At 45.8% G+C, this 18,771-nt stretch overlaps 1 protein-coding gene across 2 annotated transcripts in view; it reads right to left on the bottom strand.

Annotated features, from left to right (window-relative positions):
- LOC144792296 (SEC14-like protein 2) overlaps positions 1–18,771 on the bottom strand; it is a 418,489-nt gene that overhangs the window by 188,186 nt on the left and 211,532 nt on the right. For both annotated transcript variants that reach the window (XM_078667243.1, XM_078667244.1), the window contains exon 6: positions 12,879–12,974. In XM_078667243.1, coding sequence (XP_078523369.1) covers positions 12,879–12,974 — 96 coding nt within the window. The remainder of the gene's footprint in view (positions 1–12,878; positions 12,975–18,771) is intronic.

Here is an 18,771-nt window from a genome sequence, read left to right as displayed (position 1 = left end):
GATCCGGTTTACATTGGTCACCGCCTTGAGTGGATTTCTCGCTTTCCAGGTTACTGGGATTACTGTGGTCCACCTCCAAATGCCGGGAGTGACAGAGGCGATACAGCAGATTTATCTGCTAGATGGGTTATGCAATCCCTTGCTGGTGCCCCCGCGGACATATCTCCTGGCAATGTTGGAGGAGGTGTGATTGGGGATATGGGAGACGTGGCCGCTGGCTGGAGGAAGAACTCGGAGCATGCAATTTTGACCCCATTACCGGATGACGACAAGAACCGTGCATTCTGGAACTTGGAGGCGCCATTGGTGTAAGGCGCGCCAGAACTAAGTCAGGTGTTGGAACATACTCACCTGGGGGGCAGCAGCTCATTAGTTAAGAGAGAGGGTGGGATATTTAAATCGAGCTGTGACGCCCTGCTCTCACACAGACACGCAAGCGGCGCTGACAAGGCGGGATGCCGAAATGCATACGCTGCAAGAACGTTGTGCCTGTTCACCTCTGCAAGAGTGGCTAAATAAAGTCTCCCTTTCTAATCCTCAAGTGGGTCTCGCTTCTTTCGTGTGGAGAAGGTGTTGGACATATATATATATATATATATATGTCGCTCACGTGAAAGGATCACTGCACACTCGCGGGGATGATTCAGAGAAGCTTTAATGGGCAGAAAGCTTGGATAGCTGCACAAAGACGGGAAATGATGAGTCCTGCTTCGTCAAAGTCCTGACGCGTTTCGAGGGTGTAGTCCCTCTTCCTCAGAGGACGACGAGTGAATTACAGGTAGGCTGGAAGCAGCTCCACTTATATGGCACGCCTCAGATAGGGCGGAACTGAATGTCCTGTTGCCTCATGGGGCTTGTAGTCCAGCTGTAATAATACCGCTTATGCTTCGTTACCCGTTTTCTAGTGCTGCGCATCAAAGGCATCCTCTGGACCTCCCCTCGCCAGCCAGGCGACGTCTCGGGGATGGGGCAGGGGACGGCATAATGTCCGTTAACCCAGCAAACTGAATGTCTGCTAACTCCTCCCAAGTTGCCGCGTGGCGGTGCTCAGCGCATGCAGTTTTACTACCAGGCTCAAAGTTCCATCAGGGCGCTGTGTGCACTCTTGCGGCGGGTGCTGCATAGAATGGTGATGGAACCATTCAAAACATGTCGCTCACGTGAAAGGATCACTGCACACTCGCGGGGATGATTCAGAGAAGCTTTAATGGGCAGAAAGCTTGGATAGCTGCACAAAGACGGGAAATGATGAGTCCTGTTTCGTCAAAGTCCTGACGCGTTTCGAGGGTGTAGTCCCTCTTCCTCAGAGGACGACGAGTGAATTACAGGTAGGCTGGAAGCAGCTCCACTTATATGGCACGCCTCAGATAGGGCGGAACTGAATGTCCTGTTGCCTCATGGGGCTTGTAGTCCAGCTGTAATAATACCGCTTATGCTTCGTTACCCGTTTTCTAGTGCTGCGCATCAAAGGCATCCTCTGGACCTCCCCTCGCCAGCCAGGCGACGTCTCGGGGATGGGGCAGGGGACGGCATAATGTCCGTTAACCCAGCAAACTGAATGTCTGCTAACTCCTCCCAAGTTGCCGCGTGGCGGTGCTCAGCGCATGCAGTTTTACTACCAGGCTCAAAGTTCCATCAGGGCGCTGTGTGCACTCTTGCGGCGGGTGCTGCATAGAATGGTGATGGAACCATTCAAAACATGTCGCTCACGTGAACGTTGTGCCTGTTCACCTCTGCAAAAGTGGCTAAATAAAGTCTCCCTTTCTAATCCTCAAGTGGGTCTCGCTTCTTTCGTGTGGAGAAGGTGTTGGACATATATATATATATATATATATTACCTGTCGCCAGTAGGTAGTTATAGTTAGGATTGATTTCCATAGGGAAATTGTAACATTCTATTGGGAATAACTTTGGCGCCGGTGGAGGAATCTGCCTGAAATTTTCCTCAACTTTGCCACGCGGCGCTCCGCTCCTTCCCTGAAAGTTTGGGGGGCATTTGTCAAGCAGGGGCCGAGATAAAAGGGGGGTCCCAAAACGTGTTTTCCCCATGTTAATTTCCATAGGGCGGTCGAACTCACTTTCAGCTCGAACGGCTGAATGGATTTTCACAAAACTTGGCAAAATTGTAGGGACTGGTAGCCTGATGTGCCTTTGCTATGTCTCAAGATATGTGCTCCAGAGGATTTTGAGTAATTTAGGTTCAAAAAAATATATATATCTATAGCCGCGCCCCGGTACGCGCACCGGGGAGCGCACCGGGCGCGCTACGCGACTTGCGCACGGAAAGCTGATTGGCTCTCGGGTGTCTGTAAACATTCGAAACAGTCCGCAGTGGCCGCCATCTTGTGTCTCGGTAGGATCGAGACACAAGAGGTGGCAAAAACAAAGGGGGAAATGACCATAAGGGGGCAGGGTAGACCCCCTGACCCTGTAGGTTTGATGTGGGGGCCATAAAAGGGTCCCGCCGGATCCAGATTTTCGCGGGGGGAGCGTCCGGTACGCGCACCGGGGAGCGTACTTTGGTGAAAAATAGTGAAAATAATAGTGTAAAATAATCATTTTGAGTGATTACAGGTAGGGTAGCTCTGAAAAGAGCTTTTGGGTTCTGTGGCTGTTTTAGGTACCTACAAGTACGTCCCACACACACCCACACAACCCCACACCCACACTCCCCACACACACCTCATACACGCACACCTCCACCCACACCCAAACACCCCACACCGACACCTTACACATCCACACCCACACCCCACACACCCACACAACACACACACGCACACAGATACCTCACAGACACACCCCACACATCCCACACACACATCTCCCCCCCCACACACACACACACCTCACAGACACATCCACACATCCCACACATACAAACACATCCTACACACATACCCCCCACACCCACACACACCTCACACACACCTCACACACCCACACCCCCACCTACACCCAAACACCCCACACACCCACACCCACACCTTACACACCCACATCCCCACCCACACCCACATACCCCACACACCTACACACACCTATACACCTCATCCCCCCCAGACACACACACACACACACATACACACCTCACAGACACACCCCACACATCCCCCACACACCCCCCCCACACATGGGGAAAACTCAGTGAAACACTAAAATAATAATTTAAAGTGCTTAGAGGTAGGGTAGCTCTGAATAGAGTTGTTGTGTTGTGTGGGTGATTTAAGTACCAACATGTAGGTACCAATGCTGAGTCTTAAATTTAATGTACACCGTTTCCTCTGTAGATATCTTGCATGTTGTTACAGAAGTTATTTTGGTATATGGAATCCATATCATAGTCTGTCAGGAAAGCAGAAAGAACATGGAGGCAGGAGATGAAAAAGAGATGTCAAATACTCATTGGAGATAATATAGTGGGAGAAGTGGAAGTAACTATGAGCAAAATTACTATGTAACATAAAAAAGTTGCACAGTATACTGTAAGTCTGAATTTACATTATAATCAATTTGGTACTAGTTTATGAATTACATATAAAAATGAATAATGTCTCGAACAATTTTTGATTATTAAATATAAGTTTATTTTTCTGATGCTTTTTCCAAATTTAACAGAACTTCTAACACATTGTCGGAAATGTGCTCATTTTTAATCAGCGAATCTACTGCTTCTACACATTGAACTAATTCATAGTCCCGTGATTCATCCATGAAATCTAAGTCATCATTGTCTTCAATAAATTTTTCAGCGTTGTTCTCCAAAACAATTTTGAAGGAAATATTCTGCTCGCCTTCCATTTTCTTGCTGTAATTTGCATAAAAAATAAATTTAAGTTCAGACAGGTAGTTATGATTTTTTAACAGTGAAGTTATCTTTGGGCAGTGTATGGTATCAGGCTGGAAGTAGAAATATAAAAAAGTGTATATCATAAAGCCTAAGTAAATTGATAATTATACAAGACAAGCCTAACTCCATACATAACTATAACACAGAAACCTATCTCAATCTATAACTATTACAGAGGGATAGTATATAACTATCAGAAAAAGTTTTCCAAATTAACTTAAAGTGCACAACATACTTCAGTTTTCAAAATAACATCTTACCTTTGAAAAAGAAGTTTAAGTTCTCAGTGAAAATTCTTTTGAAATGTACTTCAGGAAGTAGTAGTCAAAATGGCTGTGTTTCCCTCTCTTTCTTTATATATATTCGTGTACATAACCAATCAAATGTCATGAAATAATAGTAGAAAATGAAAGTAACATTTTAATTGGTTGTAAATTCTAACACTTCAGATGTGTTTTTGTCAAGTAATTCACCTCAGGATATTTAAAGAGGGATACAGGCCAAATGGCTCAATGGAATTCCACCAAATTTGGGAAAATGGTAGGGACTAGTATGTAGTATGGCCTATTCTATATTTGGTGAAAGTGTCTCCAGTGGTTTTTATGTAAATTAACTTTTTTAATTTTTGGGAGCGATCCCGGTGCAAAAAAAAAAAATATTAAAAAAATTACATAATTATACAATATAAAATTAATTATTACTTGTCATACCTATAGAGATTTGCTATTAAAAAACCTATGAATTTCACTGAAAAAACCATAGGTTTCACACCAGTTATAGTTAGGAATTAGCATTTAAAAAACCTATTGAATTCACTGAAAAAACCATAGGTTTCACACCAGTTATAGTTAGCTGGAAATTTTACTGGCATAAAACCAATGAAATTCCCACGTTATAGTTAGTTGGACTCACTATAACTTGCGCGTGCAATGCACTGCTGATGATGTCACATATTACATCACTCATGACATGGTCAGTGACATCACTCATGACATCACTGATAAAACCATCCTTGTGACAGAGTGACAGACCTCCTTTCACTGTAATGTAACCCTTGAAACACATATTCAAAAATAGAAACTAACGTTTTCAAAAAATGGAGATACCCATACCAGTTACAACAACCAATTCAGTAATTCCACCATCTATATACACATCCACTTATTCACCAACAGTTCTATGTAGTCACTCATACATATACTCACTCATCATATGTAGTGATACACCTATACATCCTGTTACACACCGACAGTCATCCAAAAGATACTGTCACACATACTCAAACATGCAAATAAACTATTAAACATCCATTTATTTGCATATACAGTTATACACACACTACCACTTTACTTTTAAGGAAACTTACACATACTTACTCTCTTAAACAATCACTTATAGAAAAACATACTAATTTAAACAGGAACTCTTACAATCCCTCACTCTCACATATACTCACTTATATACATCAATATTCACATATACTACATTAAAACATATGTAGTTACTGATAAAGACACTAGTGAGACAGTCATTCACTCACTAACATACACATATACACACTCATCCACCCATACAGTCCTGCACATGTGCTGTATTCAAAACACATACAGAGAGTCAGTCATTCATGCATCTATGTGCTAAGTAATACCCCCACCAAACCATACAAACACTTATACTGATACTAAGAAAAACATCTAATAACCCATATACCTACACATGTAGCTACTCACCAACCCATGCAGCCACTTATACACAAAGTGAAACATTAATACATATATTTAAATATTTAAACATTACTCACTAATATTTATTTTTCAGAAAGACACACATTCACTGGATGGTGTCATCAGTGATGTCATGAGTGATGTCACTGACCATGTCATTAGTGATGTAATATGTGACGTCATCAGCAGTGCATTGCACACGCAAGTTATAGTGAGTCCAACTAACTATAACGTGGGAATTTCATTGGTTATATGGCAGTAAAATTTCCAGCTAACTATAACTGGTGTGAAACCTATGGTTTTTTTCAGTGAATATATATATATATATATATATATATATATATATATATATATATATATATATATATATATATATATATATAATGCATCCGCCATTTACTGCAATTAAAAGCCTCCAACTGTTTCCCCTTGGGTCTCTGCTCTTTTTCTTTGGGAAGGAGTTCTGCTGCACATACCCATGCGTCAGCCAGAGACGCACCACAGAGTACCCCCGCCTCACCCTGGGCTTTGGACTTTACTGGCTTGAACTGATGCAGTTCTTCGTGTCACCAAAGATGTTTATATGGTCTGAAGCCCGCCTAGGAGCCCGGGAAGAAATTTGGTAGTTGTGAGGTCATCCAAACCTCCCGCTGGGCAGCGTGCACTGTCATTGAAGCCCCTGCCGCATGTATCCCTGGACTCTGAGGCTGAAGCGGTACAGGGGAGCTGAGGAGGCGCTTTTTTGTGGACTGCAAAGCTGAACAAGCAAATCATCACATTTTGATTTTCTTTTTTGAGGGCACACCCTGCTTCCCGCACGCACGCACAATGATAAAGTCATCACTTCATCCCCCCAGCAACACCTCCAAGGACCTACCACTGGGGACTCTGGGACTTGTAGTTTCCCCTCACTGTCTGGGCGCTACAAAGGTGTGCTGCTTTAAGATATAGGGGGCGGTGCGGACTTGTAACAACAGGTTTAAAAGGGCCTGGACTTACCAGCAGAGTGTTGCATCACTCGTGGAGGCTTTGGGCGCTGACGAAGGCTATCATCTGCCAGAAATGCATCCGCCATTTACCGCAATTAAAAGCCTCCAACTGTCTCCCCTTGGGTCTCTGCTCTTTTTCTTTGGGAAGGAGTTCTGCATGCCAGTGGCGTGATAAGAGGCCCCGTTCTGCAAGTGACTGGAGCAACGCTGGTATCTGCTTTTCAAGCTTTCTTTTGTCCAAGTGATTGGAATGCCTCCAGCCCGCCTCGAAGCCAGGCAACGCCATGAGCTGCTGCCACGCAGTTCGTGACTTCACGAGGAGGCAGGTTCACTGCAACATTGCCTCACAGCTCGGCGGACCCCTGTAATCGAGGCTCGAACGTCAAAGGGGACTGAAGGAAGCCATCAGGCACAGAAACAAACAGGACAATCCACTTTGGACACTTCGTGCCTTTAAATGCTACAATTTTACTATCGTGCATTTAGACTCTACGCTTTCCCAAACTGAATACTTACCAGGGAATAAGTGCTTCTGGGAGCTGTAGTTTCCACCTAGATGCAGCGGTCACATGGCTATGTGAAGTTTGGTGAAACGGACTCCTGCCAATAGGAGTGTTGGAGTCAATTTAAAAGGTGGAGGTGGAGACACGACCCTGTTAGCAGCGGCATCTGAAGAAGGCAACTCAGCCGAAATGCATCATGCCCGATTCTGCCTAATAAAGGTCTTCTGAACTTCCCCTGATGTGGCCTCTTAACTTCTTTACCGGAGGGGTTTTGTTGGAATATATATATATATATATATATATATATATATATATATATATATATATATATATATATATCCAGGATCCCGCACGTGGGTGGGGAGAATTCCCTGCTTATGACTTTGATGAGTATCCCCCGGAAGAGAAGCTTGCGTGCCGTAGTGGCGGGACAGGTAGAGACACAGCTGGATGCCCCTTCCGTGGTAACGAAAGGAGCGAAAGGCAGACTGGGATTGGCAAAGGGCCATGGAAAGGCTCAAGGACCTGGCCGTAGCTCTGCTATACTTGAAGCACTCTTCCATTGAGTTTGCCTTATCTCCGAAGAGACAGGAGCTATCAAAGGGCATGTCCATGAATTAAGCCCAGACATCCCCCGAAAAGCCATTAGTCCTCAGTCAGGCGTGGTGCCATAAGGCCACAAATAATCTGCTCTGCCTAGCGAGTCGGTTGTGTCCAGCCCATATGAGATTGTGAACTTAGCTGCATCTCTCCAGCATGCAATAGATTAGGAGAGTATGGCCTGAGCCTCCTCCAAGACCAGTGGCAGCACCTATGAAACCGAATCCCAGTGTGAATGGGAATAACGGCCCATAAAGGCACGTGGTGTTCACTGACCATAGTGCCAGACTAGCGGAATAAACTATCTTTTTGCACAAGGTATCAAGCCTTTAGAATTCCCTATTCGGTGGGGTGGTAGGGAATGTGCCAGGATTTACTAAGGAAGTGGAGGGTAGGACTACCAAGCTCTCCGGGGTGCTGCATGAGGAAATTGGTGTCCCCTGGGGCGGGATGATTACAGCAGACAATTGTCCTATTCATAGGAGTCCTTGTGCAGGTACTTGAACCAGACCAGAGTAGTATATCTATGAGGGCTTTGTTAAAGGGGAGAAGTAGTTCACATGGGTTCACTCCCAGTTGAAGCACCTCCATGAAGACGTATGGCTTGACAGCCATGAAGGGCAGATTAAGGTCCAGTACCTTGGCCACTCTCCTCACCACCATAGCAATTGAGGCTGCCTCCTCCGCAGCCATGGTAGGAGGTGAGACAAAGCCAGTATTTGGTAAGGTTTCCAGTTCACTGGCATCCGCCAAATCCTCACACCAAGTGTCCACATTGGGGTCTAGGGGCTGGTATTCATAAGGTTACAGTGGCCCCTCTCAATCATCCCGAGTTCTAGCTCATAGGAATAAAGCTCAGGCTCCAACCTGGGTGACAAGGCTCCAGTCAGAGTCGGTGTCTGTGTCAGACAAAAACCATCCAGCTCTGTGTCAGATTTGGGGATAAGAATGGGGACGGCACTGCCAGAGAGTGCCGGTGGTGCTGGCCTGGATCTGTCTATGGAACAGGTTGATATGGAGTCCAGATTCTGCTGGAGACCAAGTCCTCTGATCTCCACATCTCTCAGATGGCTACCCCACCACAGGAGTGACACATCTGTCACCACTGTCAGATCAGGTTGGGGAAGGAAGCAGGGTCTGATGCTGACCCAATCGCAGTTCATCAACCACCACTACAGGTCTTTTGCAGTGCCCTCCGAGGTCTGGACCATGTCGGAGAAATTCCCCTGATAGTGTGACCACTGAAATTTCAGGTCCCACTGCAAAGTCTGCATATGCCAGCAGGCATGTGTCACAAGCAGGATGCAGGAGGCCATGAGACCCAGTAGCCTCCGAGTTAGCCTCACAGAAACCCAGGATAGAGGCTGAAACATCAGTATCATAGCCTGAATACCCTGGACTTACATTTCGGGAGGATAAGCCCTAAACTTCACCGTGTCTAGAACAGCTCCAATGAAAGGGAGCATGTGAGAAGGGTTCAGGTGTGACTTTGGCATGCAGAGGGCAAACCTGCTGGCAAAAAAACAGTAGTGCCCTGAACCCACAGGGCCAGAAGGGGTTCCAGAGGGTAGGGGCCTCCCAAATATGAGGTGCATGGCCTCCTGTGGTAACTAGTGCATTTTAAAAGTGGTGGGACAGAAAGCTGTGAGTTGAATATAAAGTCTGAGCGAGCTTGAATCAGACATGGTTTGGAGGTGCAGGGGGGATTATTTCCTCGCAAGAAGATTTAAGAAGCAATAGGTGTAAATGATGTGTTTTCAGTTTATCTTGCAAGAAAGCTTTCTAACATTTATTTTTAATGCAAATAGACTCATAAAGACTTGCCACACTCCCTGCACTCATGCAGACATATTACTCACCCTACGCTCACTAACTCTGCAGTTACAGACACATATTGCTCTGATCACCCTACACTCACACATGCATACTAGTCACCCAGCACCCACACAGTCAAACAATTCACCCTGAACTCTCATTACTAACCCTGCACTCATACAGGCATACCAATCACCCTACACTCATATGGGCATACCGCTCAACCTGCACTCATACAGGCACACCAGTCACCCTGCATTCATACATGTACACCGTTCACCCTGTGCTCATACAGGCACACCAGTCACCAGGTGGACTCTCATAACTCACCCTGCATGCACACAGGTACAATGTTCATCCTGCACTCATACAGGCACACCAGTCACCAAGTGGACTCTCATAACTCACTCTGCACTCATACAGACACACTGCTCACCCTGCACCCATACAGGCACACCACTCACCCTATACTCATACAAGTACGCCGCTCACCCTGCACGCATACAGGCACACTGCTCACCAAGTGGATTCCTATAGCTCACCCTGCACTCATACAGGCACAGCGCTCACCCTGCACTCATACAGGCACACCACCCACCCTGCATTCATACAGGAACAGTGCTCTCCTGCACTCCTACATAAAGAAAATGGAAAGCCATAAAGTACACACAGAAATTAGTAGAATCGTAGATATACTTTATCACACTTTAAGTCCATTGAAAACCCTTAGAGGAATACGCTCTTTCTGGAGACCAGAACTTTAAAGGTTTAAATCGATTAATGCGCTGCGAGGCTAACAAGGAGCCGTCTGTGTTCCTCTTCCCAGCAGCTGTTATTAATCTACCCGGGATCTCTTCATTGCAGTAGGCAATAAAGATAGGTAGCAGGTTTGGACACTTCTAGGGGCTGTTGCTGCCTTTTAAGCCTCTAAACAGCGTAATTATGCAGTTGAAATTTGAACAATCAAACAAGACAGGGGGCATTTTTATTAACTGCAAAAGGGTGACTTGTGTGACTTCCCTCCTCATTGAAATTTAAGTAAAATGCACGAGTAAAAACGCATATGCCTTATTGTCATGCAATGTTCTATTTCAATGTCTTGGCATAACTGCAGGGAGGCCAGGAGCATTGTTAGACTCACTTCAAATGGTAGCTCCATCTCAAACTTAAAAATGGCAACACGCCGTTTACAGCATTGATGCTGTGATTGGTTAGTTGGTCTCCCTCTCCCAAGAAGCAGGCAGCAGGTCAATGGAGATGTGCAGGCTGGGGCTGCATTCTAACCTAAATCAAAGGCACATTGCAGCTCCAATAGGGTGGGCATTTCGGAGCACTGAGACGTCTGCAACCCTGCTGCTCGAGTCAACGAAGGTGGCAGGAGCAAGGCGCACCATGTGGAGTTATGAACAAAATTATCTGCACCCATTACTTCTTCCCTCATGTTGATAAACTCCAGCCCCCTATCCCGTCCTCTTTGAAACAAAAGCATTCCTGCATGGGTTGGGGGAGGCGTTCGCACATTTATACCTCATAAACCCTGCCTCTGTTTCTGCCGCTGTGTGGACCTGGCAACGGGCTACAGGACTTAATGACAATATAAAAAACAAATACACTGGCATTGCAAAATGCCGTGCACACCCCCCTGATGACACAACACTGCCTTGTGCTTCCAGGGCGAGTAAACTCTCACCCAGCCTGGCACCTGGGATCATCCTCTCAACTGAGATCGAGACTATTGTGGCATTGTACATCGAGTCGCAAGGTGCTTGAGGTATCGCTCCCTGAAGGCCTTGGGGTGCATGGGGCGACAATCTATGCAGGTCTTGGCGTAGTGCTCGCACTTAAGGAACCAGAGACAGACCAGGTGTGGGTCCATCACCGACATTTGTCAGTGATAGGCACCACAAGGCTTGAATACAGCCTTCCTCGTGGACATCCCTACCATACCAGGAGATAAGTCTCAAAGAAGCTTTGACAAAAAGTCAAAAAATGACTGAGGGTAGCTCTTTCTCTGGATCTGGGCTGACTGGTGCAGAAAGAAAAGAACTGACATCAGCACACTGGGGTGGCGACTATATAGATATAGGCACCATGCACATCACTTCCGGCACAGACGACGCCGATTACGGGAAGCCAAACAATGTTATCTACTGGCACGCAGGAGTACAGCTCATAAAAAATTACTGGATCCAGTCTGACTCCTGGGGATACTTCTAAGGTAAGGAAAATAGCTAGAAGTCTCTATCAGATGTTTAACCCCTTGTATATAACCTTACTTTTTATGTCAATCTACAAAGGCAATAGCAAGGCTCTGTCCCCTGAGAACATGCACACAAGAGCTGCAAGAAACCCTGTTTTGGCACAGGCATCTTTTGTCTGCAATCATACAGGCACATGGCTCACCTTGCACTCATACAGGCATACCACTCACCTAGGTGAGAGGTGGTTCCTAGGACTGATTCTGAAGAAGTGCAGAGCTCTAGTTACAGAGGGAATCTGTCATTACGGCATGTTTCTACAAGAGGATACCTACCACATTACAGAGCATATAATCTCTCGATCTATACAAGCATAGGTCCATGAGCTTAGATACACTGCATGTTTCTCCAAGACAGCTGACAGTCATATACAATCAGCTTATGCCTCTGACGCGGTCACCACAAAGTCACAAATACATTCTGCATCACTCTGAAGACATTGCAGAGGAGTTAGATAAACATTACTGCTCACTTGGAGTGTCACTCCAAAGTACCGGACAGGTACCGTCTTGAAATCTCAAAGAGATTATCCTCCAAGAGTTAAACTGGCATGTTGGATGTCACTATTTGACTGTCATCCCAGATTAAGGTAAACACATTCTGTTTATCTATTTCCTGAAGAGTGTTGCACATTTTATTTGTTTCACGAGCATCACTCCAGAGATGGGCACAACCCTGTGCATGCTGAGTAGTGTCACTTTTGTGGTGCTGATACATTCTGCATACCATGAAGATCTTCACCTTAAATTTTGACATTGTAAGAGTATCCTTGTGAGAACTGGATCATTGTATACATCATTCCAGAAAACGAGGGGCAAACACTGCATATCTCTATGACCAACAATCTGCGTGTCTAAAAGGGTTACTCCGGAATTTACATCCTTAAGGTGTATAGTAATATGCAGGTCACACGTGGTTTACATGTCTCAAAAAATGCCAGTTATAGACGGGCACATTTTATGTGTGTCATCATCATTCTAGTGTTATAGAAAGAAACCGTGAATGTTTCAGTGCTTTACAACAGATTTTAACGCAACCACATTCTACTGGTGTCAGGGTCTCACACGTAAGTGGCACTCTGAATCTAGCATCTTTTAAAGTGTTTCACTGTATTTTTCCAACTTCAACCTTCTTCTCACCTCTCCATAGGCCTCGATGGCTGGTTTCCAGAGATGCTTGAGCCCCAACCCCTCTAGGTCATAAATCATCACAACGTCTTCAATCCGTTTACTGAACTGCAAGAGATTAATCATATGTCACATTGGAGAGGTAATTTAAGAGTATTCTTTGAAAAGGCATTTACAAGAGGCAGAAAACTTTGTCACACTCCCACTCAAGAAACTGCCAAAATACATGGTTCCACCAAGCATTATACCGACTATTCTCTCGAGACTGTCGAGATCGAAAAACACTTCCTTAGGAAGACCACAAGAAGAATGAAGCTACTTGAGACCCCGGAAACCAAGATCTCCCATGCCACCCAACAAGACATGCCACAGCAGGAAAGTACAAAGATTTTCAAAAAGAGAACACTGCTCAGTGAATGAATAACAAGGACGGATTTTGAACACCTGAATGAGGGATTTAAATGGTGACAAGTGCAAATCATGCACTGAGGGTCTATTCAGCCAAAGCAGCAATCAGTTAAAGTACTCACACTATACAAACAAGAGAGAGATAATCAGGTTCTCAAAGCAGATGCCTTCAAAGCTGATACATGGATTAACACCAATGGGCAAAGTGACTTGTTGCCCCACTCCATCCTCAGGGATTATTACTCTGCTTGTAGGATCAGTGTGAAACCCTTCCGCAGAGGACAACAAAGTCAGATTCCAAGTCTTGCCTTAGCATAACCAACCCCAGAGCTCAAGACAACTTGGAATATATTGGGAGAGATAAGACCAGCAGCCAAATGAAGGTTCTGTTACTACTTCACTGGTAAGGTATTATTTGTAATATTGTCTAGTTTTGGAGTCTGTCTCACTAAATGAATAATGGTAGAATGGAGACTGTCTAGAGATGGGCTACAAACATTGAAAATTGTTTAACATAGTGGTGTAATTAAGGGTACTTTCAGGAGAGTGTGTTAGTGATTGTCCTGAGGCGGAAGCAGGGACTCGTGTGCTCGTTCTGTATTGTATGCTTGGGTATTTTAAAATTGCACTCTTTATTTCGTTTTGCACATAACTTCGTTTTTAAACTTGTGGCATTGGAAAAATCGTCAGCTACTCCTGCGCTGCATTGACCTGCCTTCAGCCGACCACTTACCCGGTCTCTGTTTCCTCTGCCCCACCGCAGCCGATTAGGTGCTGCCTGGGGTTCGATCTCTCAGCGCCCGCCATCTTGGGTGTGGAGCAGGCGAGCGGTCTAGTGCTCGGCCCCTCCCGCCCCAACAACTACAAATTGGTCCCCCCTTACAGGGAGCGCAGCGGGCGCGCCGAAGGAGCGCCAAAGGAAAGGCCGTCTGCGCTCGTCCGCGCCAGGCCGGGCTCAGGGGCCAGGGAGGCTGGTCAACTCCTCTCATACTCAGCAAACTCCCTCAGACAGCTACAAACCTCTTATTTGCCGCTCTCCCCTGTTGCAGCGAGGCGGATTAATTCCGCTGGTACCGCTCGGAGGGCATCTAGCACTCCTGAGAGCCGTAAGTACGATGTGGAGCCTGCAAGGAATGAGACATCTGTTCGCGTAATGTATTTGAACACACGTTCTTTGGTAAAGCACCATCTAGACATCTTTATCCTCCTCACCACTGAAAAACCTGATATATTATTAATTACAGAGACCTGGCTTACCACTGACTCTCTTCCGGACATCTTGGCGGCCCTTCTCCCAGATTATTACATCCTCCATGCTGACCCTCCCTCTGGTCGCACTGGGGGCGGGGTGGCAGCCATTATACTAAAACAATTCAAATTCATTTCCTCTGCTTCTCTTTCCATTTCTGAGGTGGACAATCTGGTCATCAGTCTAGAAACAGAGGCTGGTGCCCTTACAATTGTACTCCTATATCGGCCTCCCCATCCCATGCCGGTTTCCTATTTCACTGAGTGAACAGTTGGCAAATTTAATGACAGATCACGCCAGAATCGCCCTCTTTGGCGACTTCAACTATTGGTTCAATGACGAGAAAGCTGGCCCTCATGCCACGGAACTGTTCGAAGCTCTAACCAGCCTCAATCTCGTTCAACAAATTTCCGTGCCTACTCATATCAAGGGTCACATTCTCGACCATATCGGGACCCATGAGTTAGCATCATCTTGCCCAGCCATCTCTCCCTGCATCTGGTCAGATCACCATCTAATCGACACCACCATTACTGTCAGTGGTAGGGTCAAGGCCCCCATCCTGGCTGGTGGGTCATCACGTAAATGGAGTTCCTATGACTCCCAAGGCTTTCTCGCTGCCCTGGCCAAGACTCGACCTGCCACCAACATTGATGCCAGTGTCGAGGCAATGGAAGGTGACATCTGCACCTGGCTTAAAACGGCCAGTGACCAGTTCGCTCCTCTCACCAAATTCCCACGCACTAGACACAGTAACACACACAGATGGTTCTCTAGTGCCCTCAAAAGAACAGAAATTGAAGGTGCGTCAGCTGGAGCGGATCTGGAGACGCAACTACTCCAACTCCGACAGACTGCTCTTTGTGGCGGCCCGCAAAGACTACAAAGGCGCAAGTTCCCTGGCCAGATCCACACACATTTCTGACAGAATTGTTTCTGCCCATAATAAACCCAAAGAAATTTTTAAAATCATGAATGAGCTCACCACGGATGATAGAACCCTGCTCACTCAGGTTCCAACCCAAGAGACCTTTGACGCTCTGAACTCTTTTTTCATTGAAAAAATAGTCAATATTAAGAATTCCATTCCTCCCTTTACCTCCTCGGGTTTACCGGACACTTTTCCCACTAATCACTTGCTCTTCACTCAGTTTCCTATCCTTAACCCTACCTCCCTGGCCGAGCTTGCGACCCGTGTTAAATCAGGGTCTCCTAACGATTGTTGCCCTCCTCCTGTCCTTCGGGACATCTGTCTCACTCTACCGGATTGCATACTGCCCTTGTTGAATGCTTCCCTCAATACAGGCACAGTCCACAGCTGCTTTAAGGAGGCCATCCTAGTACCCCTGTTGAAGAAACCAGGTGCGGATCCTGCCGATCCCTCCAATTATCGTCCCATCTCCCTCTTGCCCTATTTATCCAAGCTCCTTGAGGCTCATGTTACCTGATGCCTCTCCAATTTCATCGAGAATTCCTGCTATCTTGAACCTAATCAAGCCGGCTTTAGGCCGGCCCATTCCACCGAGGCAGTCAGCTTGGCAGTCTTGGACGCCTTGAGGGGGAATGCTGACAAAGGGTTACCTCAGGCCCTGGTGTTACTGGATTTGTCTGCTGCTTTCGACACGGTGGACCATAACATTCTTCTCCACCGTGTCGGACAGGCCGGCATCCAGGGCCCTGCCCTTAATTGGATCGAGTCCTTTCGCGTGGGCAGAGCTCAAGCTGTTCGCCTGGGCCCCTTCACGGCAGCCAGGGTACCCACGACCTGCGGAGTCCCTCAGGGCTCCTCTCTTTCCCCCCTTCTGTTTAACTTATACCTCCGGCCACTGATCCACTCGCTCAAGAGGTGGGACATCACAGTGTTCAACTATGCTGATGATTTGCAGATCATCTTTCCTCTTGACTCCCCCGACGCTGCCAATAAGTTTTCAAGCAGTGATGACCCATATACAGTCATGGATGAACCACAATCAATTAAAATTAAATCCAGGGAAAACGGAGCTCATCCTCCCTGGTAACAGTCCAGCATACTGGGGTCCCCAGTTCTGGCCCAAGGAACTGGGCTCCCCCCCTGCCCTGGCAAGCTCAGTGAAGAGCCTGGGGGTGGTTATTGATGCGGAGCTCTCTCTCAAGGCTTAAGTAGGTGCTGTGATTTCTTCCAGTATGTTTCAACTACGTAAAGTCCGTAAAATAGCCCACCTACTACCGCATGCGGCATTGGTCCAGGTTGTGATCTCTCTGGTACTATCCCGCCTCGACTTCTCGAACTCTCTATACCATGGACTTCCACAATCATTGCTCCGCCGTCTCCAAATTGTACAAAACCAGGCAGCCAGACTCATCCATAAAACTCCAAAGTGGCAATCAGCGAAGCCACTATTGCGCAAACTGCACTGGTTGCCAGTTGATCAAAGGGCGGCCTTCAAGATCGGCTGCCTAACTTTCAAGGCTCTCCATTGCACTAGCCCCAAGTTTCTCAAAACACTGATCATGCTGCACCGTCCGGTGCGCAACCTTCGCTCGGCTCATCTCCACCTGCAGGTCGTCCCTACAGTTAAACTTAAAAAATTTGGCGGCCGCAGGTTCGCCCACCTGGCCCCTAAATTATGGAATCCTCTTCCCTTGTCAGTCAAGTCTAGCTGCTCCCTATTGAATTTCAGGAAATTTTTGAAGACCCGGCTTTTCATTTTAACTGGTTAGTCCGCCCCAGCAATTTCTGCACTCTCTCTTTCAGCGCCAGGAAACTTATGGTGTCAGTGCGCTCTACAAATTTCACTTAAGATAAGATAAGATAAGGAGAGGCTCATTCTTTGATTTGATTGACTATCCATTTCATATCAAGGTTTCTGGAAATTGAATTGCCTCTAGGGGTAGACTATAGGTAAGGGACTAGCAACCCCATAGCTGCACACCAACAGGGTCACACTCTATTTAGTGACAGCATGGTAAATAAGAGGTAGCAAAACTACCTTCATGGTGATTCCAGTACATTTAATCATTGAGCTATCTCTAGCAAAACAGTTGGAAATTGCTTTCACAGGAGAGGAGAAAAAGATTCTCTAAAATACCACTATCATTTTGAAAGAATTTGAAAGTCCTCCTTCTAACATCTGAGCTCCCTATCAATATACATGTCACCAAACACCTCGCCCAGATCATAAATTTTTTCCCAGACATCCATGATTTCAGTATGTCAAATGCTGGTGGAGCGGAAGACTGGCTGGTTTTGTGAAGAGGGGAGATCAAGGACCAAGAATGCCGGTCTCCATGGCTGGACAAACTTATTTCACATTTTAGAACCGAAAGGAATACATAAGACAGCACATACACAGCAGCAAAAGATGCACTCAGAGCAAGGGTCTCCAACGTTTTCTGCAGTGAGAGCTACGTTTGATCAGTGAAAGTCATTTTGAGCTACTGAAGGCTAAGACACCCTCACACCCAGCTACATTGACTTTAAAGCTAATATCCAGAGAACGAGATACCATGGTTTGAACAAAATACTTTGACTAGGGGCACTATGACAGGACAGCCATGTGTGTGAGCGAGAGTGTGGTCTTTGGGAATGTATGAACAGGTGTGCATATACGTGGGATAAATGTCTATGGGTGACTGACAGCCTACATTTTATGTACTTGTGTCACTGGAATACTTTGTCATATGTGGCCCGTTACATGTATAATACAAACATATAATGCTTTTTTTTTTTAATGGGAGAAATTCAAAGTGCATAAAACTTTCTTAAAAAATGTTCATGATATGGAATATTTTTTTTCACTTTAAATTTCTCCCACTTAAAATAATGGTTGTATTTTTCAGTTATAAACATGGCACTATGTCTACCAGCAACTTGGAGCAAGATGCCTGCTGTGTGTAAAGGCAACCCTTCAAAATGGGAGAAAATTAAACTGAAAATTTAACTTTATATGGATTTCATAAAACCCATTTTCATGTATCACATTTACAAACACCAGGCATCTGTCTCTCAGTGGCCTGTACGTAAGGTGCCATATTTATAACAAAAAAAAACAGCCATTTATTTAAATGGCAGGAATTTAAGGTGAAGAAACATGCTTCATACAACATTAAGATGTAATTGGCCTAATTTAAAGTGGAGAAAAACATTAAGACTTAGGCATAGATTCATCAAGCAAAAATCCGCTCGCAAAGGGGAGATTCTCAGAATGTGCCCCTTTGCGACCGGTATTTTTGCATTTGGGATGCATCATCCCAAATGCAAAAATCGCT

The sequence above is a fragment of the Lissotriton helveticus genome, chromosome 11 (assembly GCF_964261635.1).
Source record: "Lissotriton helveticus chromosome 11, aLisHel1.1, whole genome shotgun sequence".
Lineage (NCBI taxonomy): Eukaryota > Metazoa > Chordata > Amphibia > Caudata > Salamandridae > Lissotriton > Lissotriton helveticus.
This window is presented reverse-complemented; position numbering and strand designations above follow the sequence as displayed.